The sequence below is a fragment of the Falco cherrug genome, chromosome Z, assembly GCF_023634085.1.
Source record: "Falco cherrug isolate bFalChe1 chromosome Z, bFalChe1.pri, whole genome shotgun sequence".
NCBI classification, from domain to species: Eukaryota; Metazoa; Chordata; class Aves; order Falconiformes; family Falconidae; genus Falco; species Falco cherrug.
In genome coordinates, this window is record NC_073720.1 from 58245214 (window position 1) to 58271836 (window position 26623).

Consider the following 26623-nt stretch of genomic DNA (forward strand, 5'->3'; position numbering starts at 1 on the left):
CACCACCATCTGTTCGGAAAATCTTTAAGGTACTTTTATTTTGCCTTGCTCATGAACATACCGTTGTTCGGGTAGAGAGAAAGTTTGCTGGTTTGTCTGCAGATAGTTTCAATATCAGAACATGCTATAAACAGATATAAAGGAAAACAACAGGAAGTTAAAATGTCTGTATTTTTCTTTCTGTATCCTTTTGTTGCATTTTAGGATATCTGCACTTACAGTAAATACAGTGGGAATCATACGTAGGTTTTGTTGTAGTATATTATGAGACTGTTTGTTCCATGTGGATTTTCTTGTGGAAATTCTTCAGCAATAGGATATTGTGTTTAGATTTTCATGTTGTATTATAGCAAGTAACTAAAAAAACTGAGTAAATTTGCTTCAGTGATTTCTCTGCATATGTGCTTTGTAAAGAAGTCAGCGTGTGACCTCACGTTTTGACTGCAGGTTTGACCCCAGAAAGAAAAATGAGTGTAAAAGGGAGTGAGTGTTCATTCTGTGATAAACTATACTTGCTGTGCAGTGCATGCAATAGGGTCTTCCACTTTCAAGTGATTCATAGAAAGGCATACTACTAACCTTCTGCTTAAGCAACTTTTATTTAGTGCTACACCGAGTTGTAAAATTGCTTAGTTCAATTCTTAGATTGCTGCACATGTAGTTTTGTCATTTGGTGTTTACATGTATTAAAGCCACATACACTTCTTTCAGTGGTGTATAGTTTAAAAGGACATAGCTAAAAGAATTTGCTTGAAAGTGGCATTTATGCAAAGTCTCAATGTGAGTCATGTAAGGCAACCCATTTCTTTCTCTGAAGACTGAGAAACTTCTAGGTGTTTACATGTTCTTTGCCAGATTTTTATGGGATTTGGTCACCTTTCTAGTCATCACAGTGCTTGAGTATATGTCATTACAAAGCAGAATAAGGTCTGGACAAAGAAACCATTGGAGTTGTCAGTTGGAGCTTTGAAGAGGAAGAGGAACTTGATCAAATTTAAAAACAAAAAAAACAAAAAACAAAAAACAAAACAAAAAAACCCAACAAACCCCAACTTGTTCTGTCGACATAGTTTTCCCATGATAGCATTCCTTACATCCTCTTATATTTGAATGCCTTGAAAATGAAACAAAATTGCTTGCTTTTTTTTTTTTTTCTCTTTGGGCCCTTCTACCAAAATGGATAGGCATGTGGTCTCTTAAGCTTGTGATCAGTTCCATCAGTTCATCTCGGTTCATCCAGTGACAGTAAAGTCACTGGAAAGTGTTTCAGTGGAAAAGATTTGTCTGATTGGAATCTTCACAATCGACAGAAGTTACCTAATCATTAGAAAGAGTAGACTCAAAACATAACCAATTGCGGAGGATAGAAAGAATTCCAACTGACTTATCTTATAATATACCTGGATAGCAAATTAAATCTTCTCAGGAAAGAGATTTTTACAATGGTTATCACCATCTAAGAAACAAGATGCTTGGTGAAATTTTCCTTAAATACTTCTTAATACCCTTAAGTGTTGTGAAGCAAAGTATTGACTTACTTGGATGCATCTATTTTGTGTTGCTTAAATAAGCATGGAAGATTGACACATAGAGAATGAAATACATCTTTAAAGGATAGTGTTTACATTTTTATGGTTTAAGCAGAATCTGCCTTCATTGCATTGACAATAAGTAGTGTAATTAACTTTCATTAATTACTCTTACTTTGTGATAGAAGAATCTAAAAACTGACATAGAAACTGTCACTCAGGGTTGCTCTTCAGTGTTTTATTGAGAAGACAGTGTGTGTTCTGAAGAGCTTCAACATAAAGAGGTGTGAATACACAGAATTAAAACAATAACCTGAGTTTCTGAGATGGTACGTGGTGGTAAAGCTGAAGCCAGAACCTACATGTTCTGCCCCCAGTTCAATTTATTTGCACATAATACTGCCAAATTAATTCCTTCTCTTTTGTGTGGGATTATTTTTTTTTTTTTTACACTTCAAAAGGACACAGTTACGGCCAAGTGTCCTTATGCTTACACCAAGAATCACTTTTTATTCCTTTTTTACCTTGTTTTCCTATACCCCCTTTTCTTCCCTCCTCCAAGACAGCATGGGGGAGAGGAGGTTCTGTTGCAGGACCTGCAGCAAGATAGTTTTGTTGCATGTTGGTGAAATATAAGGGCCTCAGAAGAGAGAACGTTTTTAGTGTTGTATGCAGACGGTACATTTGTTGGTATGTACAAGATAATATTCTGTAACTTTTTTCAGTATTTTTTTTTTAATTTGTATTTTAAGACCTTGAATTCAGACTTCAGCTTTGCTATTCCCCTGAAGATTTAAAACCAGTGGACAGTCATGCTTGCACAAGGACAGTGTGTAAAACTCTGTACTGTAAAGCTGGGAGAATACTGTACCAGAATTATCAACCTTTTCGGAGTCTGGTCTCAGATGTTATCAAAAGAAGGAACTGATCAAACTTGCTTATGAAATGTTGCCAACTAGAAGGAGGAGGAGAGCCCAAGTTTTGCCCTAGAGGTCTTTTTCACATCCATGTATTTTTGCAGGTGCTATTAGTTTTCTGTATGATATTCTTTAGTGGAAGGTCAGATTGTCAAGGCCGAGATAGGTGTTTAAACCAGTTGTTTCTCTGTCCCAAAGGGCTGCAAATGATGATAAATTGCAGTGTGGGGAGTGTTTGTGAGGTGCGTTGGTTTACATTTAGGTTAGTGTTAGGAACATACCTTTTGCTCCTGTAAAATGAAATGGCTGTAAGGTTTATATGTAAAAGGTATTAATGAGGGAGATTAATATATAATTTTTCAAGAAATAAATTTTAAAAACATATTGCAGTTTTCTTCTTCTGCCTCATGTTTGATTAATGTTTTGAATAAGTAGCCAAACCAGAAACTAGATTGAGTCTTTAATGATGCAGGCATTGATAAAAATCATTTTTGACTGCTGAGCTGTAGCGATAGCTGAAGGGTGCTCTGCAGATACTCCTAAGAATTGAGTCTGCCAGCAAGCGACTCAGCTGAGAAATTTGACTGTCATCTTCTCCTCCTTACATTCATTCACATGGGTGACCAATAAATAAATGTGTCTTTTTCTTACTGACTCATGTTAAGTCTCTCTGTCAGTTTGTGCTGTAGAAATGAGACGGAGCCTATTAAGTTCAGCAACACAAATTGAAATAATTAGGTAATTTATTACTTTTCATCCATACATGACTCTGAGACTCTGTGGGTTTGTTATTCTAATATGGCACATATAAACTTCCCTATTACCAAGTAATGATGACTTTACTTACTGGAGGCCCCTAATGTCTCCCTGATCTGCCAAATTGTGAACACAGTTAAATTGATACATTTCTTTAAGGGTAATTCCATTATAGAGGAGACAGCAATTATTTTTTTAAAAAAGGAGATCAACTTCATATCACTGAATTGTTATTTATAAGGTGAACTTAGAAAATATTTTTTTTCATACATACCTTAGCTAGACACTGTTAAGATTAAACTGATGTCATGTTCTCTTCATTCCTGTTTCTCCTGGAGTTCATAATTTAAAGTAGTACTTGGTCAAGAAAGTAAGTCAGACTTTATTCAGATTTAGTATATGTACCAAAACTGTCAACGGTTATTTTAGTAATCATTTTGTAGCACTTCTCCACATGTAAAAAATATTTAACTAGTGAGTAATCTTCTTTTCATTATTGTAAAATATGGGGGCTGTCAACTAGCAATATAAGACTTTTGTCTGATATTTGTTAAGCTTTTGGTGGTACTTTACTTAGGTACTGCCTTTGGCTTGAATCTCATGCTAATTTGTATGGCTTCTACAACATAGGAATTTTTAAATTACGGGTTTTTTACCCCTCTGTTTGGAAGGGTGTAAGCCTGTGTGTGCTGCTAAGAAAGTAACTACACAGGAACAGAGTAACCAACTGTACAAAGCTCTCTTAAGCTCACAAGCAGACTGAGAGTTTTTTCAGTTCTTCATTCAGAAACAAATCAATGAGATATGCCAGCTAAAATAGCGTATGCAAGTGGCTCATGCAGAAATCTGATTTTGCTTTGTTATCTGTATTGCATTATTTTCTATTATGAAAAGTGGTATTTATTAAGTTATTTGTAACAAGCTTAATCATAGGGCTTAAAAACTCCTGTCTATGCACTATAACACCATTGTAATTGGCACTACATAGAGGGAATACAAGACTTCCTGACACACACATTAGAGTGAATACACAAGATGTGAGAGCAGTAGAGGACAGTAGAAAGAAACAGTGAGACAGTATTAACCAGTAGGACAGGTGGTGGCTTTAGCAGACAAAAGGCCTAACCTTTAATTTTACCTTTATTGAAGGCTGTCCTTCTAGGTGTTATAGTGCATTTTGTACAAGTGTCAGGTTCAGCAATAAAGCTCGTTAAATTTCACATTTGTGAACTGCTTATAAACTCCTCCAGAAATCTAGTCTCTCATTTATATTAGTAACAGCATCTTAAAACACCTGAAACACCTGAAAACTAAGGTAGGAAGTCCCCATAAAATGACACATTGTCTGTCCCATGTGAGAGTTAACCATAATTTCACTATGAATTATTACTGATAAAAAATCAAAACAAAAGGTGTTTCTGTAATGCAGATTAGGTTTTTCGATATGAAATGAGTACTGTTTGCTTGTAGGAAAAGGAAGATGTCTTTAGACTTTCATCGTGCTGGCAAGTTTAGCACTTCTGAATCAGTATCTGGTACTTGAAGTACCTTCCCAGGGCATGTGAGTGCATCTCTTCCCAAATCAAGCTGTCAGCTCTGGAGTGCTCATTTTCTTACAATCTGACTGCATGTCTTATGTCTTCAAGCTGGAATTTGACTTGCATGCCTTAACTTTTGGCTCTTTTTCCTCACTTTTCACAGCAGACCTCAGCTCCCAAGAGCAGGGCTAGAAGCTACTTGATTATTATTTTTTTTCCCCTCATGAAACTGGGACAATAATCCACATCATCATTCACTTCAGAAACCCTGCCTCAGCTGCATGTTAACGTACTGAGTTCAGAGGGCAGATAAGTCCACAAACTTTGGGAACAGAATAGTGTTTCAGTTCATAGGGCAGCTTCACCATCTGTCCATGGTAAGACTCTTTGAAGAGCTGAAAGACACTTGAAGGCTCCACAGTGACGTATAGGCAGGAGTGACTCGGTTTTGGCATTTCTGCTGTAGGATAACATTAAAAACCCTCCAAGCTCCTACTGTGTCCTACATGAAGAAAAATTCCATTGCATCTGACAGATCATTTCAGTAGTAATGAAGTTAAATAACATAGCTTGCTTTATTTCTAGAAATGCCATCGTTGTACATTCATGGTCAATATTAATACAGTGTATTATTTGTGGCGTGGGATACAGAACAGACATTGAGTGCTGAACATTCACCTTTGTCTAAGTTTCTAATGATGACAAATGTTTGGGCAATGAGATTGTGTTGACTTAAACAATCTTATTTTCCATTCCAAAGGTTTGATATTAGTGAGAATAAACCACAATTTTTTCTTGGAACTGTTGTACCAAGAAAGATGCAGCAAAAATGTAAACCAGGTGAAACACTGGACAAAAGTATCACTAATATATGTTAGTTGTTCTTAACAGTAACTTACTGTTCGTATTTTTGATTAAAAAGTACAAAAGAAGTAGAAAAGTATTATTAAGTAAGAGGTGTGAATTTTGAAGCTAGGTTGAAATTAGACTGGTTAAAGTAAAATTTTGTGGTTTGGGATATCTTGGTATGTTTACTAAGTGTCATATCTAACTTTTGGAGAAAAACAGTAATTTTAAGTGGGAACTGGGAATTTCTTTTTGTTAATGACTAAGTGAAGTACAGTGGTTTAGCTTGGGAGACACGCTGTTGAATGGGGATGTAAGTAAAGCTTGTAAGTGGAATGCAGAAAGTAAATAAATGAACGGGAACATGCGCACCTTGTTTATAGTATTACAGAGAAAAAACGTAGCACAAAATGTTCTTGCTCATGTAACTTATGGTGAGACTAAGGATAGCTTATTTGTTTTATCATTTTGTTTTTCAGTTGACTTTAAGCCTCATGCCAGCATGGACACTGTCCATCACATGTTACTCTTTGGGTGTAATGAACCCTCATCTACTGAAAATTACTGGTAAGAGTTGCAACTTCCTTTTGTACATAACTTTTGTTCTGTTAATTGCTTCCACATAAACCTTTTACTGTGTTGCAATTCCTTGGAAGAGTAGAAAAATTTGGAAGGAAGAAGAAATGTGTAACATTGCAGTCTTTCCACACTTGAAGTGTTCGTTTTTTTTAACTAATTACTCTATAAGGTGGAGAAGAAAGATCTGTTTTCTGATTCTTCGTGACTGACTGACTGTCTCCAAGGAGATGATAGGAGCTATAGTGGGCAGGGTGCCATTGGATTCCAAGAAATCTAGGCTTCCTCTGTAGTTCTCTGTGTATGGATAAATGTATCAGATGTCCAGAAGGAAACGGAATGAAGGGTGAGCTGAAGAAGATTGTCTCTGTCAAGTGGTTTGGTAGTTAACTTGCCCTTCAAAATGACTAAGCAGTGATGGCAGAGGAAGGCTTTCAATGCCACTAAAACAGGTGCAGTGAGCCAAAGGGAAGAGAATGAAGGTGGGTGGAATTTAATGGTCTGTCCCATAATTTTGCAAGTTTTCTCCAGGTATTCAAGAGAGAGCAGATGAGGTAGATTTGCTGATGCTGCAAAGCATATATAATTACTCTGATCTGTGGAACAATTTTAGTATAGATTTTCTGATAGAGTTGTGTAATCACAATTTATGTTTTAAGCGTTTACCAAAAAGCTAACTAGAGATGGAATTTGGAGCTAATAGTATAGTATAATATAGTATAATATATTTTTCACTAAAAATATTGATCTAGCATTTTGAACAATCTCTGCATATTTTGCAGAGATTATTTGATTAGTATTTTGAATGTACAACAAACTTTCATTGTGGTGGGTTGATACTGGCTGGAGGCCAGGTGCCCGCCAAGCTGCTCTATCACTCCTCCCCTCAGCAGAACATAGGCGGAGAAAATAGGATGGAAAAAAACCTCATGGGTCAAGACAGAGACAGTTTAATAAAGCAATGACAAAGGCCATGCACAGAAACAAAGGAAAACAAAAGATTTATCACTTCCCCGTATAGCAGGTAATGTCTAGCCATGGCTATCTCCAAGGCTAGAAAGACAATCACATCTATTCTACACAAAACAAGCTTTAGACATCTGTATTTTGTGCCTGTTTGACACTTAGATAAGCTTGTATAAATGGCTGTATATATCCATGTGTGCATATAATTAATGTAATAGTGTATGAACAGACACATACGTGTGTATACATATGTATGTGTATATCTAGAAATGTCTGTTGTAAGTTATGTTAACTTAAATGTCCAAATATGTAAAAACTGTTGCAAATTTTTGTAAGTCATTGCAGAAAGTAAGTATAATTTAAAAGCAAGTGTTTTCTACTTTACTAGTTTAAATTTGCTAGAGGCTTCCCAACCACTGGAACTAATTTTGTTAAAGTAATTGTGATGACTGTGTATTAATGATGAGATGTCCTTGTTATTTTTGGTTTGGTTTGTTATTTGTTATTCTTTTTATTACTTGCAGACTGGTAAGTGATGATTTTGCTGCTTTTCCATCTATTAGGGTAAAGAACACTTGTTTAAGAACTGACATTTGAGGACACCACTGTAAGACTTGTTTAGCAAGGATCCTTCCCTTACTGTTTACATGGTCAACGTTTTTATATAGCCAGGTTTTATTCAATTAAGATATACCACATTGATCTTTTGCTTTATTTCTTCATCAAATTTCTGGGCCAACATTAGATAGATCATTTGTAATCAGTTGTAAGAACATTAAAACATAGTGAGTCAAGAGCTATTTTTCATACCATCATGATGTGGACTAGGGGTATGATGGAAAGTTAAGTCTTTTAGGAGCTTCAGTATGCAAGGACAAAATCCATTTCCCTGGGGCATGAAGTTTTATTTGGGCCAGTTTTGAGTATGGAGGCTTGGGAGAGGGGAAGATACAACATTCATATAACTGTTGGGATTAGCTGCCCTGTGGCCATAGCAGTGCTGGGCCAAAATCTGTGAGCCATTCTGGCCTGCTGTCTTTTCTGGTGATTTGATGCTATTCATGCAAATGCCCCTGCTTCTGAAAGTCTGTCTATGGTGTGGGACCTCTGCTCGTTCTGCAGAGTGACATGTTCGCTGCAACATGGTAGAATCTTTATCTGAACAAACACTAAAGGGGTGCACAGGTTTTTCTCCCTTCTTGAAATACCAAGGCCTTTCCACAGAAATAAAGTAGGCTCCCAGGGCTCATTCACTCAGGTTTTGCTCAGTGCACCAAAAAAAAGGTGTAGCTGCTCCTGTTTCTTGATTGCAATTGGCCCTGAAAACACTTCAGCTGTGATAACAAGAAGTTCTGCCTAGCCTGATAAACTGTGCTGAAATCAAAGTAGCATCCCTCCACTGATTCCTCAAAAGTTAAGATTCTCCAGAGATAACCAAGAATACAGTTGCATGATTCAAAAGAACGTGGAATTATTCAGAACTTCCGAGTCTGTCCTGGCAAGACAGGTCTCATGCTGCATCAAACCTAACACTTAAATGAACTCCCATGAATAAGATGATTCATAGACATAGCCTTTATTTTGAGGTCACTGGGGCTACTTTACATAGTTATCTAATCTGAACAGATGCATAAGTACAGGTCATCAATCCACCACCCAGTAATTCCTCCGTCAGAATGGCTGTTTCTATTGGCAGGAGAACATGGTTTTGGAGGCTTTTGACATAAGTAGTTCAGTACAGGTTGCAAAAGATCATTCTAATTCAGTGAAATATTTGTATTTCACTGCTTAGGGTGGAGTGGGAACAATACAAAGACTTCTATTTCTGAGTCTAGTTTCTTGCCATTGTCACTGCCCCAGAATGTTCTGCACCATTCAGCTCAAGAACTAAAAATGATCATTTTTCTTAGTCAGTCATGTCAATTATCTTTTTTTAGAAATCTTTGTTAGAATCAAGGAATAGAGTATAACAGAAAAGGAAATAAAAAGAGTTATTGGTTTTGTGTAAACATTGCAAATATCCTAAAAGGATAGCCAAATACTGGTCTTGCTGACATAGTGAAATATTTTGCTTTCAGTCTACGTAATCAGTCAAAACCCATCTCCTGAGCTTACCCAAGATTGAGGAGAATGCTTTTGGAATGTCCAGGAGAGTTAGCAAAAAACAAAGATCTGAGAAGCAGTCAGTAAGCTCTATTTCCATGCCTTCCCCTACCCTCCTCAGCCCCAACTTTTGACCACAGTCAAAATTAGTTGTTGTTACAATCCTGTATAGTGTGCAGTTACAGTCCATTTTTAAGGTATTCTGTGACATTGGTTCTGTTCAGAATCTCATGATTTTTTTGCATGTGAAGTAGCTATGAATTTCAGTGGTGGGTTAACTTTTTTTTACTTGTTTGTAAATTTACAATTTTTATTAGCTTCTTGCTTTAAAATCTGTTTACCAATTATCTTAACTCTTCTTTGAAATCTGAAGTTTTTTTCTGAAAACTTGATGTTTCAAGATCAGCATTGACAACTAAATGAGAGGGTTGGCCATTTTTTACGCATAATGAAAGAGCAGTGTGTGTATTTCATCATTCTCCCCTGCAGACTTCCCCTTCCATTGGTGCTGTGGTTTAAACCCAGCCAGTAGCTAAGTACCACACAGCCACTCACTGACTCCCTCTTTTTATAATTGAAGTAAAATAAAATAAAACAAAAAATTAATAATAATTATAATGGTTATAATGAAAAGGAGGGAGAAGGGGTGAGGAATGAAATCCAAAAGGAAGGGAAAAAAGGGAACAAGTGATGCACAATACAGTTGCTCACCACTTGCTGACTGGTGCCCAGCCAGTCTCCAAGCAGTGATCAGCAGGCCCTGGCCAATTCCCCTGAGTTTATATACCACATATGACATCCCACGGTATGGAATATCCCTTTGGGCAGCCCAGGCCAGCTGTCCCAGCTGTGTCCCCTCCCAGCTCCCCGTGCCCCCCCCAGCCCTCTTGCTGGCCGGGCCTGAGACACTGAGAAGTCCCTGACTGAGGATAGACACCACCCGGGCACAGCCAAACCCACCCGTGTGCTGTCAGCATTGCTCGCACAGCACAGCCACAGCACAGCTGCACCCACTGCGGAGAAGAAAGTTAACCCTGTCTCAGCTGAAACCAGGGCAATTGGCCATTGTCTCAGGCGAAAAGTTTGGAACAGCCTATGTAGTCATTTTTACCGAGCTAATGTGGTCCTAAAAAGTATTGTGGTTTAAAGAAAGGCTAGCTGGCCCAGAGTGTGGTGGTGAAGCTGCAACTGTGCTTGTGGTTTCTGCTGCTATTCCTCCTGGCCAGTCTCTGCAACGCATTTCCAAATGATGCAACTCAATACCTGGTCAGATCCCTGAAATCTTGTGGGTTTTTTTAGATTGTAGTGAAGGCAAGCTCTGCAGGTTTACCTGCAGCTGTATGAATTGTTAGTTGTGAAACATTACACTTATCCCCAGATAAGTTTTGCTTTTCCATTAGGACATGCTGGAAGTGGGACATGACCAGACTAGTAGGTGTGAAGGTCTAGAAATATGTGTTAAGAGCAAAATTGATGAACAGGAGGAAGTGGTATGTTCCCTTTTCTCTTGGTAGTCTGGTGATCACAGCAATGCTTTCTGTCAGAAGAAAACACAACTATGTTGCAGTATGGCTCTCTGGGATCACAGAAACCTGTAATGTCCTGCTGAGGTGGTTTTCCCTAGGTACCAGAAGAACTGGTTATCCCTGGGAAAGCAGGCTGGAAAGCGTAATTGTCATTTGTTCTGAAAGGTGGCATAAGTTGCTCAGGCATCCTGAACAGAAACATTACAGAGCTAAAAGTCCTGGTCTTTTATGCTTTTATACTCTTCCTCACACTGTGTGAGACTATTTCTCCTGCTATTTAAGGCGGCTGAAATCGTGCTTTATGTGTACGAACATTTTCCCAGGTCTCATTTTACCAGCAGTAATAAACAAAAAAGGGGCTGTACCATTTTTTTGTGGATTGAAACTTTGGCATGGGTATCAACCTTCATCGCATCTGGCTTGGATCAGTTGCTGTAGTCTGAATAGTTTCAGGTTGAGGGTTTCTAAAAGTCATACCCATGTATGCTGCACTGGTGAAATGAGTTCTACACTCTGTGTTCAGTGCTGTGATGCTTTGCCACTGAAAAAGTGTTGGGGGCTGACTTTGGCTGGACACCAGGTGCCCACCAGAGCTGCTCCATCACTCCCCTCCTCAGCTGGACAGGGTAGAAGAAAATATAATGAAAAATTTGTGTGTTAAGATAAGGACAGGGAGATCGCTCAGATGTTAGCATCATGGGCAAAACAGACTTGACTTGGGGAAATTAATTTAATTTATTACCATTCAAATCAAAGTAGAATAATGAGAAATAAAAGCAAAACTTAAAAACACCTTCCCTTCACCCCTCCCTGCTTCCTGGGATTAACTTTACTCTCAAATTCTCTACCCCTTCCCCCTGCCCCCCGCGGCCCGGAGAATGGGAGTTATGGTCAGTTCACCACATGCTGTCTCTGCTGCTCCTTCCTCTTCAGGGGGAGGGTCCTCACATTCCTCCCCTGCTCCTATGCAGGGTCCCTCCCACAGGAGACAGTTCTCCATGAACTTCTCCAAAGTGGGTCCTTCTCACCGGCCGCAGTACTTCACAAACTGCTCCAACGTGGGTCCCTTCCACGGGGTGCAGCCCTTCAGGCACAGGCTGCTCTAGCATAGGTCCCCTGTGGGGCCACAAGCCCTGCCAGCAAACGGACTTCTCTCTCCACGGGGCCACAGGCCCTGCTAGGAGCCTGCTCCAGCATGGGCTGCCCACAGGGTCACAGCCTCGTTTGGACATCTGCCTGCTCCGATGTGGGGTCCTCCATGGGCTGCAGGTGGATATCTGCTCCACCATTAACCTCCATGGGCTGCAGAGGGACAGCCTGCCTCGCTGTGGTCTTCACTATGGGATGCCAGGGAATCTGCTCCAGTGCCTGGAGCACCTCCTGCCTCTCCTGTGCTCCAGGGTGTCTGCAGGGTTATTTCTCTCAAATATTCTCACTCCCTTATCCCACTACAATTTGTTGCACAGGGTTTTTTTTCCCCTTCTTAAATACGTTAGCCCAGAGGCACCACCGCCATCGCTGATGGGCTCGGCCTTGGCCAGCAGCAGGTTCGTCTTGGAGGTGGCTGGCATTGGCTCCATCAGACATGGGGGAAGCTTCTACAGCTTCTCATAGAAGCCACTCCCACACTACCAAAACTGTGCCACACAAACCCAGTACAAGAAGGTACAAATACGTTGTGTAAATAATCCTTTTCTCTAATAGAGGATCAAGAAGGGAAAGTGGCTTCTAGGTAGGTGTTTGTAAAGCCTCTCAGCGTCCCTTGTTTGTTTATGCATGTATATCACCTATATATAGCAGTGATCACCCTCACTGGCACGGTCCAGGCACATTGTGCAGTCTATACAACTGTGTCTGGCTGGCCTTTGGCAGATTTGGTAGTGTCTGTGCCTTGAGTTTGTCAGTTCTTGCAGATCCAAGGTATCTACAGCTTATTAGTCTTTGGGAGTCTTTTACACTCCACCCTTAGTGTTGCCAGCGTGTTAGCTGCAGAGCCTACGGGCAACTGGAGAGCTCTACTACTGTATTTGTGAACTGTTTGTGATCTGTAACTTGGCAAACACTTCTTTTTTCTTTCTTTCTTTCTTTCTTTCTTTCTTTCTTTCTTTCTTTCTTTTTTTTTCTGGTGTGTGATTTTTCTGTCTATGAACAATTTGTTGTGCAGTGAAATAAAAATTAAAGCAGTGAGCTTGCATTAAGTACAGGGAGGAGCATGAGGGCCTCTTACCTGTTGGGTCACATACAGCTTCCTATCACCTTTTCTTTGTCAATGATTTTGAAATGAATTTGATATAGCAATTTTGAGTTAAAGCTCTGTTGTCATGTAGGGGGGGGGTCTGCTGTGTGCAAGAGCCCTTGGCCCTCTGTGTAAATTTGGCAGCCATTGTCATCTTGTGGCACTTCAGCAAATAGTGCTAGAAGTTTTCATATAGTTCATGCTCACAGAAGGTTCCTTTATTATTTTCATCACCAGCTTCTAGGCTGGCAGGGACTACCAGAAGTGTCTATGGTTTTCATTGTGTTTGTCTAACCCGATCTTAAGGCAGAGGGGGGAAAAAAAGAACATGGAGGATCTAATGATATCTGGGAAAGTAGTCTACGTTAGAAGAACTGTCTTTAAGTAACATACCTCCAAAAACAACTTCATAGATCTTAAAATTAGTGGTTTAAAATATAATTCACCTGCCCTTCTCTGATTTCAAAATTAAGAAATTGTATTCCCTTTTGGTTTTTTCCTCATATTTTTAGGGACTGCGATGAAGGAACATGCAAAGACAAATCTAACATTCTGTATGCTTGGGCAAGAAATGCTCCACCCACTAGGCTACCCAAAGGTATTGTGCCTTTAACATGAAGTTCTTGTGTACAGGGGCAAGGGAGAGAAGAAGATGTGGAAGTAAGAACCTGACCGATATAGGAACCTCCTATGGTATTTTTTTGTGTGTCTAGTAGATGGGAACTTTATAAATAAACATCAACCTCAAAAACTGTGAATATATTATGCTAGCTATATACTGGGGGGGTGGTGGTGTTATCCTGTTTGCTCTAACATTATGGGTTTCAGTAATGGGGGAAAAAAGACTTGAGACATTACAGTCATAATATAATGCTTCATTCTTATATAGCATTAATCTTACCTTTCCTACTGTACACTATTGGAAGCGCATTATTTGTATCTTCTAATAGCACGTAAACTGCATTAAAATATTTTTGTGTGTTTGGGAAAGCACAGGCAAGTTCAATCTAAACAGTGAATTTTTTCTGTGTCTTAAGTATACTTGACGATTTAGTGTGCTTTTAATTTGTTAATGCGTTGATTCAATAGGGCAACGTGTTTATATGCCCATTTTCTTGTATGATAAGTGACCTTGCTGAATTAAATCAAAAAAATTTAAGCTACTTGGCCTGTGTCTGGAAGACAAGGAGAGATGGTTTTCTAATAACCACTAAGGGTCCTAGAAATATCTGCCATCTATATAGGCGCAGTCTGAAAATACCTTGAAATCTAAAAATTTTTTACTTTATCTTTTACTGCCTTTTTTCATAACCAGGAGCAGTGCACAGTATCATGAAGAGGCTTATTTTTAATAATCCATTTACACACTTAATCATCAGGAATGTTATTTGATTTGGCTATCGGAATGTCAAGTTAAAAAAAGGTTGCTTGGGGGATTCTATGGAAGCCTGGTATTTGCTTTGCTGTTAAGCCCCAGCTAGTAGTAATTTTCCTGTCTCTAGGTTGTCCATAAATACAAGATTTGTGGAGAAGGTTCATAATGACACTACATTTGTGCAGAGAGGCTGCAGTTCTCTTTATAAGTAGGCTTTGCCATGGTTAGTGTGATTCACTGACCAAATAGGAAGAAATTGCTTTCTCTGCTTATTTTGAAGAGTGTTCATTGTAGAATTGGTTTAGAGAAATCTTTTTGGTGATGGTGATATTTTGCATTGTTATTATTTCAAATTATTTAAAATTCCTCCATTTTTTATTGTACCTGTGCTTACTTCTGTCAACAAGTAACAGAGCTTCATAATTTCCACAAGATTTTTTCCACATACAATATTAATTTACATCTCAAAATATTTTACTGCAGATCTTTTTATCTTTTCATTCTCAGTGTGGATTTAGTACTTCAATGTTAATCAGCTTCTATCATTCGCAGGTTTTATGAGAAATGAAAGTTCTACCAAATCCTACAAGGGTAGCAAAACTTGATTATTATTTTTTTAATTTAGTTATACATATCTATATATCAAATCTGCATTCATATTCCTGGACTGAGAGAATCCTCTTCTTAAAGCAGATATCTGTTCATTAATAACTAGGTTATGGTCCTAGCTTTTTAGTCTATTTGGGAACAAGTGTTGTGATGGTTGTTTCTCCATTTTTCAGAACATTGCTTTCTTCACTAGTGTTTCAGTGAAATTTCCTACCCCTTTACTCCAAGCCATTATAGTGATTTGTATTTTCAGATACGGTCAGCAATGCTGAACCGTATTACATTTTACTTTTTCTGAAAACAATGCATTTTCCTTCTCCTAGGTGTTGGATTCAGAGTTGGAGGGGAAACAGGTGGCAGATTTTTTGTGCTCCAGGTACACTATGGGGATATTAGTGCATTTAGAGGTATGTATTTTGAAATTTTTTTCTGCAAGTTGTATCAATTACAGCATCAAAAATACTTGCATTACCTGCAGAAAATAATTTTGCTGTTGGTGTCACTCACAAAGGTAAAGGTCAGTCAACATATTTGTAATAAAGTTTGTATATTAGCTTGACTTCTTTATAAACTTGCTTTATCTCTGTAAATTTTTGAAAGGTGAACAGATCTTTTTTTCTTAAAAAAATACAGAACAAATGACTTAAAGTAATGAAGAGGCAGATTAGTAATTTTAAGTGTAGGGAGAAACTTTGTTTTCCCTGTATAATTCAGTGTTTTCTCGAAGAAAGCTAAAACAAATACCTGTGAACACCCTTAACCTGTCACCTTACTTAACAGGTGGGGACCGTCTTTTCTTCTTTCTTTTTCTTTTTTTAAAGGTGAAGCACTCATTTCAAGCATGGCAATATGCCTATTGTTGTCAGTGAGTGTTTCACAGAATAGCCTCTGGAGGTCCTCTGGTCCATCCCCTGCTGCTCAAGTAGGGGTAGCTACAACTGGTTTCCCAGGACCATGTCCAGATGGCTTTTGGGTATTTCCAAGGTTGGTGACTCCACAACCTCTCCAGGCAACCTGTGCCAGTGCTCAGTGACCTTCACAGTGAAAAAGTGTTTCCCAGTCTTCAGAGGGAGCCTCCTGTGTTTCAGTTTGTGTCCCTTGCCTCTGGCCCTGTCACTGGGCACCACTGAAAAAAGCCTGGCTATGTCCTGTTTGCACCCTCCCTTCAGGTATTTTTGTACATGGGTGAGATCCACCCCCTGATCCTTTTCTTTTCCAGCTTCAACAATCCCAGCTCTCTCAGCCTTTCCTCAGAGGAGAGGTGCTGCAGTCCCTTCATGGCTATTCCTTGGACCCTCGCCAGTATGTCCATGTCTCTCTCGTACTGGGAAGCCCAGCACTGGACACAGGACTTGAGGTGTGGTCTCACCAGGGCTGAGTAGAGGGGAAGGATCATCTCTCCTGACCTGCTGGCAATACTTTGGCTAATGCAGCCAAGGATACCATTAGCCTTCTTTGCAGCAAGGGCACATTGATGGCTCATGTTCAGTTTGGTGTCTACAAGGACCCCCAAGGCCTTTTCTGCCAAGCTGCTTTCCAGCTGCTTTCCTCCAGCACGTACTGGTGGCTGCAGTTGTTCCTTCTCAGGTGCAGGACTTTGCACTTTCTCCTCCTTGTTGAACTTCAGGAGGTTGCTGTCAGCCCATTTCTCCAGCCTGTCAAGGTCTCTCTGCGTGGCAGCAAGGCCCTCTGTCCCATTAGCCACTATGTCCTGTCTCGTGTCATCAGCAAACATGCTGAGGGTACACTCTGCCCCATCATCCGGCTCATTAACAGAGTAAGTTGAACAGGACTGGACCCGGTGTTGACCCCTGGGATACACTGCTAGTTACCATCTTCCAACTAGACTTCAGATCTCTGATCACCACTCTCTGGGCCTAGGCATTTCGTCCTGTTTTCAGTCCACCTCACCATCTGCTCATCTAGACCAGACATTCTAAGCTTGGATTAATGAAATTTGGATCTCATTAATGTACATCGAGATATTGGTGATCTGAGATTTTATGGCACAAGGTTAATTATTTTTTTTATTTATTTATATTCCATGTTGTAGTTTGTTTTTTAAACCTGAAATGCCTTGTTCTGACATGTTTAAAGTGCATGAATTCTTATTTTTGCTCTGAGAATCATGTCCTGTGTGGAATTTTTGGGTGAAGGCCTCTCTGGCCTTCAAGAACAAAAAATCTGTGGGTCATCATTCTCTTGGATCTTGGCCACGACACATCACTGCATAGGATTTAAACAAAGATGTGAAGATCCTCATGGGCTAAGTGATAAAATGCTGGACTTGGAAGGAGGAAGGGGAAGTAAGCTGAATAATATCAAAAAATTAAGGGAGGAATATGCAGTACACCAGTGGTTTGAGCTGTGCCTGTGGCCTCTGAATCTGGTAAATGATCCACAAGTTGTACTTGGTTTTGAACAGAGGAGTTACCCCGTAGCTGACAGCTTCCCAGCGCCCTGCAGCCTCTCTTCTGTACACCTGGCAAGTTTTGGGCAATACTCATCTGGAATTTTCAGCAGCACTGTCTGAAGCTGAAGGTTGGATTTCTATGTGACATGAAGATACAATGTAGCATAATGACAATAACGGTGACTTAGGAGGAGGAGCAGGAGGAGGAAGGAATAAACTGAGTGTGCCAGCATTGTGTACAGCCCATGAGATTCTTTGCTGCTAAAATCACGAATAATTAAAGTTACAAACCTCAAAAGAGAGTGTGTTAGTTCAGAGCCAGCTCTTCATTATTGCTTGGGGACAGTGAGAGTTACCATTCATTTTCACTCTTACATATAATTTATGTGTATGTAGTTACTTAAAAAAAAAGAAGAAACCAATGAGATCAGTAATCGCCACTGCACATTATTTGAGGATGTGTATGGAAATTTTTATTAGTAAATTAACTTGGCAGTCAAAGCTTCTACTCAAGAAATCTGAGAAACTATAGTGAAATAAATTAGCACCTGAAATTAAAAGTTAAGTTTACACCAACACACACCCCCACTGCAGACTTCTTTATTTTTTGTCTAAAATATCTGTGCAGGACTCAGAATAATCAATGTTAAAGATGTAAGACTGCAGAATTAGGAAAGTTTAAGAAGTGTGAACTGATACCTTTCCTGCCATTTATGTGAGAAAAAAGTGTTTTTAATGTAGTCTTCCTGTGAAAATTCCAGTAGAGAAAAACTCAAATGTCCTAAACCTTGATTGTGGTGTTCACGGATATTCAATGCATAACCTTCAACTAATTTTACAGGTATTTTTAAACTTCAAGAATGACTTAAAGGGAGCTTTTCCTTATGAATTGAGATGTCTGTTGATAACCATGGCTTGTCAACAGTATAAGAATACAGTCATTACAGTTTGCATGTAAACGCATCCAGTCACAGTTCAGAACAGAGGACGAATGATGAAATATACTCAGTTAACTTGTTAGGCTTTCAGTAGCATATCAAAGATTCAGAAGCGCTGTTAAGATTTTAATTTTCTGTGTTACAAGTTGTTGGAAATGTAAAATATTTGACTTGGGGTAGTAATTATGTATTAGCACTCAATTCTACTTCCTATCAGTTTTGGAAGAAAAATGTCATAGGTATAATTTATCTAGTCTCATTTTCAACTCCTTGTAAAAAGAGCATTTCTTCATTTCACTAACGAGTCATTAATTCTGCTTTCCATCCCTCCTTAGCTATAACCCAGAGCTAAGTGGTCATATTTAGATACGCGCTTTATGCTCAAATATCAAAATAAAGTGTATTGTATCTTGTCTAAAATACACATAATTAAAAAATTAGCTGGAAAACCAAAAATAATTTCTACCAAAAAATTGGAGGTATGTGCAAAGAGCCATCTTAGAAAAATAGTAATTGCTCTGTTTGACTTCATTTACTTTTTATATTGTAAAAAGCAAAGGTTATTTTGGTTTGGAATTATACTTGATAGTATATATATATACTATATATACAGTTATATAACAAAAAGTTCCCAGAAATTTGTCTTATCTTTTTTATATATGCATACATGTTTAGGGTTCAGATTGAAATAAAAGTCAATCTAGCCATCTTTAGATCTATAAAGGCACGCAGTCAACTATCAGTTTGGGCTGTAGGGATATGCAATGCAGTTGTTAAACTGTTCTTGATTTATTCTTCCATATAAGTGCCTTCAGATCTGACTTTTAAAAATGTGGGCTGTTTTTCCAATCCACAGAATTTCTTTTTGCCTGCCCTCCCTATAATAAAGACTAATGTTTCTAACCCACCATGCTGCTATCTTAGTCCTTTCCAGCACATGTGAGAATTTAGAAGTTATCCCCAAGAACCAAAGTAATTAAAAGTTATGTATAATGATCTCTTTTAACTTGTTCTTTATGAGAGATAATCACATTCTATCATTTTCTATGTGTGTAACTATTGCATTGTTTGAAGCAATTAGTAATTTTTCTCACTATGTTTGGAGCAAACTTTTGTTCAACTTCGGCTCTTTTCTTATTCCCTTTCTTGTTCCATCTCTTTGCTAGCACGAGGCATGCATAATATTTGCATTCTCAGCTGCTTCTCCTAACCCAGTTCTTCACTGAGAATAATTTATTTCTTCCAGCTATCATTCCCTACAAGAATTATGTTACTCACATTACATATAATATCACATACCTGTTTTTGTGAGGGGGATGTGGGGTTCTTAATGTTGGATTTGGTTTGGGGCTTTTTTGATTGGGGAGAATAATTAATTTTGGCCACCAAGCTGGTAGATGTCTTGAAAGTAACTGTTTTCTTCACAGGCATGTGAACTGTGTGGTGTCATTTGAGTTCTAGTCTTATTTTGAACACTGGATTCAGTGTGCTTCAATTTGATAACCAGAAAGCCTAACATTGGTGTCTTGAATAAAATTAATTTTACGTATTCCCAAATATTCATACCTATGATATGATGTCCTTCCAGCAAATCAGTCATCTGTGACCTTTACAAGGTATTTGTTTGATAAAAGTTTATACTGAACCAGGATCAACAATCACTTTTCTCTTCTATTTGGAAAATAAATTATGAAAATGGCACTGTGGGAGTCTGAGCTTGCATTTTGTTTCTCACAGACTCGTTAAAGTAGAGTTTCTTTCTGCATGTTACTAAACTTGTAAAAAGGATTTTGTTGTATTAATTTTGGATGAGTGAACAGATCAGCAAGATAGAACACCTTGAATCTCATGAATAAAAAGGAACTCTGCTAGTGTTCTTTATGTGTCAAGTATTAGGTATCAGTATTGAGTACAACATACCGGATTTGTCTCTTTCTTTACCAAGACTTCAAGTTCGGTTTTGTGCTGCATGTCTTTGTCTTTTTAAATATAACTTGTACAAAGTTACTTCCCAGTGGGTATTAGCCTTGGAATTGCCATGCTCAGAGGTTGTGCTCTAGCTTTGAGATTACTTCTTATCTTTAATAAAGCAAAGCCAATTCTGAGACTAAATGTGGAGTTTCTGGTAGAAATCAAAGGGCTGATTTTGCAATAACAAAGGGTTTGAAGCTGCATAAAAAGTACTGCTCTGTTGCAGTGAAAAGTTTTGAGTATTCTAGTAGCCATGTATGAGTACTATACTGTTACTATTAAATATTAGAAATAGAGCAATGAAGAAGCTGAATAAATAGTTTGAACAATGTGCTCTATAATTTATAATCCGTGTACTCAGAGTGCAAAGAAAACAGGTTTTGAAGACTTTTATTTTTCTAACTCTGACTAAAGAACCACAAATTTTTAAGTATCTAGGAACCCCTGGAAGTCTCAGCTTCTGTGGCAGATTATCATACATGTAACTGAAGAATTCAGGACTGTATCTGGGTAGACAGACTAGCAGGAAGCCTGTCAGACTTGCATTGGAAGTTTTATCAAAATCAGCCTTCAAAAAGGGAGAATTTCTGTTTAGGGTAATTTGACTTCTCAGTTATGAATGTTTTGCTTGACAAACTGTATTTCTGGTATTTGAGATATTTCTCTTAGAAAACATGGTTAACAGCAGTAGCATAGGTGATTCTTTTTAAACAATTTAAGCATTTTTTGGCAGTTAAGCTTGGAATGACAACATTACAAAGTTGTCATGTCCAGTTTTTAGAAATGATGTATTTATGTGGTGGTTTGACTCTGGCTTAATGCCAGGTGCCCACCAGCTCCCTTCCTGAGCTGGACAGAGGAGAGAAAATACAAGGAAAGGCTTGTGGGTCGAGGTAAGGACACAGACATCACTCAGCAATTACTGTCACGGACAAACCAGACTTGATTTGGGGAAATTAGTTTAATTTATTACCATTCACATCAGAAAAACACCTTCCCCCCACCCTTCCCTTCTTCCTTAACTCCTGTCTTAATTCCTGATTTCTGTACATCCTCCCCCTTAGCAGCAGAGGGGAACCAGGAATGGGAGTTACAGTCAGTTCATCACACTTGGTGTCTGCCATTTCTTCCTCACGCTCTTCCCCTGCTCCAGCGTGGGGTCCCTCCCATGGGAGACAGTTCTCCACACACATCTCCAGCATGAGTCCTTCCCTCAGGCTGCAGTTCTTCACACAGTGCTCCAGAGTGTGTCCCTTCCATAGGGTGCAGCCCTTCAGGAATGGACTGCTCCAGTGTGGGTCCCCTGCGGGGTCACAAGTCCTGCCAGGAGCCTGCTCCAGCACTGGCATTCCATGGGGTCACAGCCTCCTTTAAGTGCATCCACCTGCTCTGGTGTGGGGTCCTCCGTGGGCTGCAGGTGGATATCTGCCCCACTATGGACCTCCATGGGCTGAGGGGCGCGGCCTGCCTCACCGTGGGCTTCACCACAGGCTGCAGGGCAATCTCTGCTCTGGCACCCGGAGCCCCCTCACCCCTCCTGCAGTGCTGGCCTGGGGGGCTGCAGGGCTGCTCCGCTCACATGGTCTCACTCTCTTCCACTGGCACAGATTTATTTTTTTTTTTCCCCTTCTTAAATACATTATCCCAGAGGTGCTACCACCATTGCTGATGGGCTCACCCTTGGCCAGCAGCAGTTTCATCTTGGAGCCAGCTGGCACTGGTGGCTCCATCAGACATGGGGGAAGCTTCTGGCATCTCACAGAAGCCACCCCTGTAGCTCCTGGCTATCAAAACCTTGCCAGTGGGCAAACCCACCACAATTTGGAATTTGAAGCCAGTTTTAGGCTTTAACAGGCACCAGTGTTTGACATGGGTAAATAAAACCAAGGAATATTTAATTTGATTGTGTTATAATTGCACACCACACAGAGCCCAGTCGTAAGTACAGCTTCTAGTTTCATTTGAGTTGAAAACTGCATGAACAATTGGCTTTCATTTGAACCTATTTCTGAGGTATCTAAAAATGTATTTTCCAGTCTTTGGCATGTGACAAATAGAAACTAGTAGTTACTTTGTCCCACAGTACTACATATTTACTGAATAGCTGAAACAAAGAAATCTAAGTAGTTATATAAGCTGGACTGATGGGCTGGAAAGGTGAATTCAGGATTTTGTTTGGTTTGTTCATTGTTTAAGGATATTTTTGCTTAGGTCACACATCAAAGCTTGAGAAGAGTTTGCACTGGGAGTCAGCATGGCCTCACTACAGTCAGCGTTCTTGGGTGAAGGGTTCAGCAGCTTTGAGTGTTTCAAGGAGGTGAGCTGTGGGGGAGGAGAGGCAAGGGAACAGCATCTCCAGCATGCCTCTGTAGTTAGAAAAATGTTTAACTCGGGCATGGCTAAATATAACCACAGAACAAATCATAACATGCTGTAGGAATTCCTTAAAAGACTATACCAATGTGTCCGTCCATTGTTTTACACTTGACACAGCACTGTAAATCAGCTTCTTGTGCCAGAAGTTAATTTATGTTTCTCCTGATACTGATTAATATGATTGCCTGGTACGGTATCAGTAGTAACTTTTCCGCTCTCTTCAGTTCATTTTGAAATTGCTCAGTTTAGATGAAAATACTGAATAAAATTTTTTTTCAATACTGTGAAAATTTAAGTAGTGTGAAAAAATTTTAATATTGGCAAACTGAAGTAAATTGTTTCCCTTCTCCCATCATGCTATTTTTAAAAGAGACACTATGATGTAGTAGGGGTTATATTTTTCAAACGTGACTCCTCTGGCATATGACAGGTTTGGGTTTATTGTTTTGATACAGGTTTTTGGCAGTATTTAAAGGACAGGATGGTGAGGTTTTCAACTGCAGATTGCAAAACTGAGACACACAAAGCTACCAATTGCATTTTTAATTTTATTACTTCAGGTAATAAAGTAAAACATTTTGAGAGGAAGCAGTCATTTCCCAGCTTCCATTGAAATTGGTGTAGTGCAACTTTCTAGCAATGTTAAACTTGCAAAAGCTGAGTTCTGTAGCATCAGCTGTGTTACTTGAATAGACAAAAATGTAGTCAAAAAATTTAATTTGAAATGAGGAAGGTAGGACAAAGAGATTTCACAAAGGCCTTTATAGCAAACATAGAGGTATTGAGACTGTAAGTGAAGCTCCTTATAGCAGAGTAGATGAACAGTATATACATATCTTGAACTTTTTCTGAAACCATGGTCAAAGAATTTAATTTCTCCTTTTCTTGAATGTCTTCTTATCATTCCCTTGCTTTTCTCCTAATAGCTTAAGTCTTTCTGGTGCTCTTGGATTGATGAGTTGGCCATTTGGAAGCAACATTTGTTATCTGTGATTGAAAATTAGTGCTTATTCTGGTATGGCATAACTTCAGTTTTTCTGTCCTTCTTTTGCCAGTGCTGACCATATCTTGACTTTTCCCCTTATCTGCTTTAACTTAGTCTTTTATTTGGTCCTGGTCCCTTCTCTCTCATTCAACCTTTTCTCCTCTTTCTTTACCTCTCTCTGCCAACCACTGCAACCATGTGTTAAAGGTATTTATGGAAAGATTTTTTCCCCCCAAATTTAAGAAGTAAATTTAAAAAAACCATTTAAAGACTATACTGTACTTTACATTTTTATCCTAGATTTTAGATTAATTTTTCAGTGTCTACTATTTTCTGTACAAACATGCATGTTTGCATAAGAATGTATGTTGTTATACTGAAAATCTCTGTTTTCTACAAGATATTGTTTATTTGGCTGTTTTGGAGAACAGAGAAGATGCAGGTGATACAACAGCAATATCTGGCTGACTAGCTTTGTGGTTTTGTGCATATGTATGTAGTCTGAAAATTATTCTACTGTAATTGCAAGTGAACTTTGTCAGTACTCTGCCAAACACATATTCAATCCTTTATGCAGATTATAGTTACTGAACTCTGTATTTGAGGCAATACTATACGTAGCTTGACACAAACAGTCAGAAATTACATCTGCATTGAGTTGGTGTGCTTTTGTTTCTGGATTACCAATTGAATTTACAGCTGCTTTCCTTCTGACTCATCACACTTTGTTTCAAAAATTCTCATGAGCCCTGCTTTCCAAACATTCAATGCAAGAACAGTAGTGGGTAGTCTTGATGGAAGAGCTACTGTTCTCGTTTTTATTTTGCATATACAGTGAAGGCTTTCCTTTTTTATTACTTGTAAAGGTACAACTGTGATTTCCTGATTCGTATTTTCAAATACAGAAGTGTTTGTTGGGACACACAAAGCTGGAGAATACTCAGATGCCGTGGTGATGAGCATTATATGAAACTAGTGAAATTGCATTAGCAACTTTATCACTCACTTGCATAATCTATGTACTGATTTATACATTTTGTAAAAAATAAGTGATATTCTACTTTGTGAGCATACTGAAAGTAAGTTCTAGTATCAATGGTGATAAAACCCAAACTGAATATTATTCCTTAGTAATGAAATGTGGTGTGATAAAAATAGCTAACATTTGCTAGATTGATACTTTTTAATATGCAAAGTCTCCCTGTTTTGTCCAGCTCTAGTCATTATCCTTTCTTCTGTTGAAATGCACTTTTTTTTCAGTTTGGAAACTAGCCACTGATGGGAGGAAAATCTCTCCCAAGTTACCACTTGTCAGCAGATCATCTGGTCTATTTCTTACCTGAAGCATATACTGTTAGAGGGTGTTTTATTCAGGATTTTCTGTTTACTTGCTTTGGAGTTACATCCATCTTCTAACTATAGCTATTTTTGGTATAAACATAAGAAAAGGAAACTTCCTTGAAAAGGAGCCAAGATTAAACTCCCAGATCATCCACTAAAGTTGAGTAACTGTTCAGACAATGGTATTCTAAATGAAAATGTCAAACCTATTTAGTGGTACTGATACAGCACATTAACAAATGAATTAACTGTGTTTACTGTCCTTCTAGGATACCCGATATTAAGCAGAACCACTGTCTGTATTGGTATCTCAAGTTCACCTGTTGACTTTATGACAAGGATTTCTGGCTGTTTTATTATTAATGGCTAAAATAATTGCTTTTGCACAAATCTTCCATTTTTCTAATTTATGTCAAAGTACAAATTTATTTGAAGCAAACCAACTTCTGCTGCTGCTGTAAAAATGTAAAAAAATAGTTCATAAAGGTTTGCAATTTCTAGTGCCAAAGAAGCAGATAGTTTTTCATGCACCAGAGTTTTGCTCTATATTTGGATTTTGCTACAAATGCATTACTTGATATTCAGCTTCATGCAAATTTGAGTAATGTTTCCATAACATGTAAGTTTTACTGCAAACAGTAAGATTAAAACTTATTTTGTCTTCTGGTATTTTTTTATACCACAGAAGAACTTTATTAGTATGGAATAATATCACATGGGCTCAGTTGCTAATGATTAAACTGTTTCATGATTCCTACAGATAAACACAAGGACTGCTCTGGTGTAACTTTACATCTGACACATCAGAAGTAAGTTATCATTTAAAATACTTACTATGATTTTTTTATCAAAACAGAAGGAATGGAAACCTCTCCTTTAGATTCCTTTGAAAACGTGAAATAAAAATAACACATGCTACACAATATTAAGAATTTTGAAGCTTTGTGTCATCTGTTGGCAAAAACTTCATGGAACAGTGCTATCAGTGCTGCGTTAATCCACTTTAAAAGCTTAATATTTAGAAATCTGGGACAAGGACAGCAATTATGTAGATGATCATTTTGTCCTATTTCACATACTTGGCAGAAGATGCTTTAAAAATCATAGCTCTAACAAAAAAAATGGAGAGAAAGGGAAGTGCTGTGTAACAGCTTCTTTGTCAGTAGACCAGTTTCAGACGTAATCCAACACTTAGAAATTAGTGGTGTTGAATGGTATTGTATATCATGTCACCTGCAGTCTGGTTTTACTAAGGACTCGTTTAGCACAGCTTGGGTTTTGAATTGCAGGCAACCTTTGATTGCTGGAATGTATCTTATGATGTCTGTGAACACTGTAATACCACCAGGCGAAAAAGGTGAGTTGTAATTCTACGAAGTGATTATATAATTTAAAGTATCTGATTTATTCTACCAGTATTGAGGAAGAAAATGTAGCAGAGACTTGCTGAGTAATAGATGGAGAATCATGAAAAAATGTTGTAAGTTTAAAATTCTATCATATTTCCTGGTGACTGCATTCGCAAAAGCGATCAATGTTGTACAAAAAAGTAATTATCTGTGTAATATTGAAGTTTCTAGGATTCTTGAGAGTATTTCTTCAATTTATTTTCTTCTTAATAT

General features: G+C 38.5%; 1 protein-coding gene across 6 annotated transcripts in view; it reads left to right on the forward strand.

Annotated features, from left to right (window-relative positions):
- Positions 1-26623, forward strand: part of PAM (peptidylglycine alpha-amidating monooxygenase) — a 152574-nt gene that overhangs the window by 81967 nt on the left and 43984 nt on the right. For all 6 annotated transcript variants that reach the window (XM_055698922.1, XM_055698924.1, XM_055698923.1 and 3 more), the window contains exons 5-9: positions 6066-6153; positions 13506-13591; positions 15301-15384; positions 25762-25810; positions 26291-26358. In XM_055698922.1, the coding sequence (XP_055554897.1) occupies positions 6066-6153; positions 13506-13591; positions 15301-15384; positions 25762-25810; positions 26291-26358 (375 nt within the window). The remainder of the gene's footprint in view (positions 1-6065; positions 6154-13505; positions 13592-15300; positions 15385-25761; positions 25811-26290; positions 26359-26623) is intronic.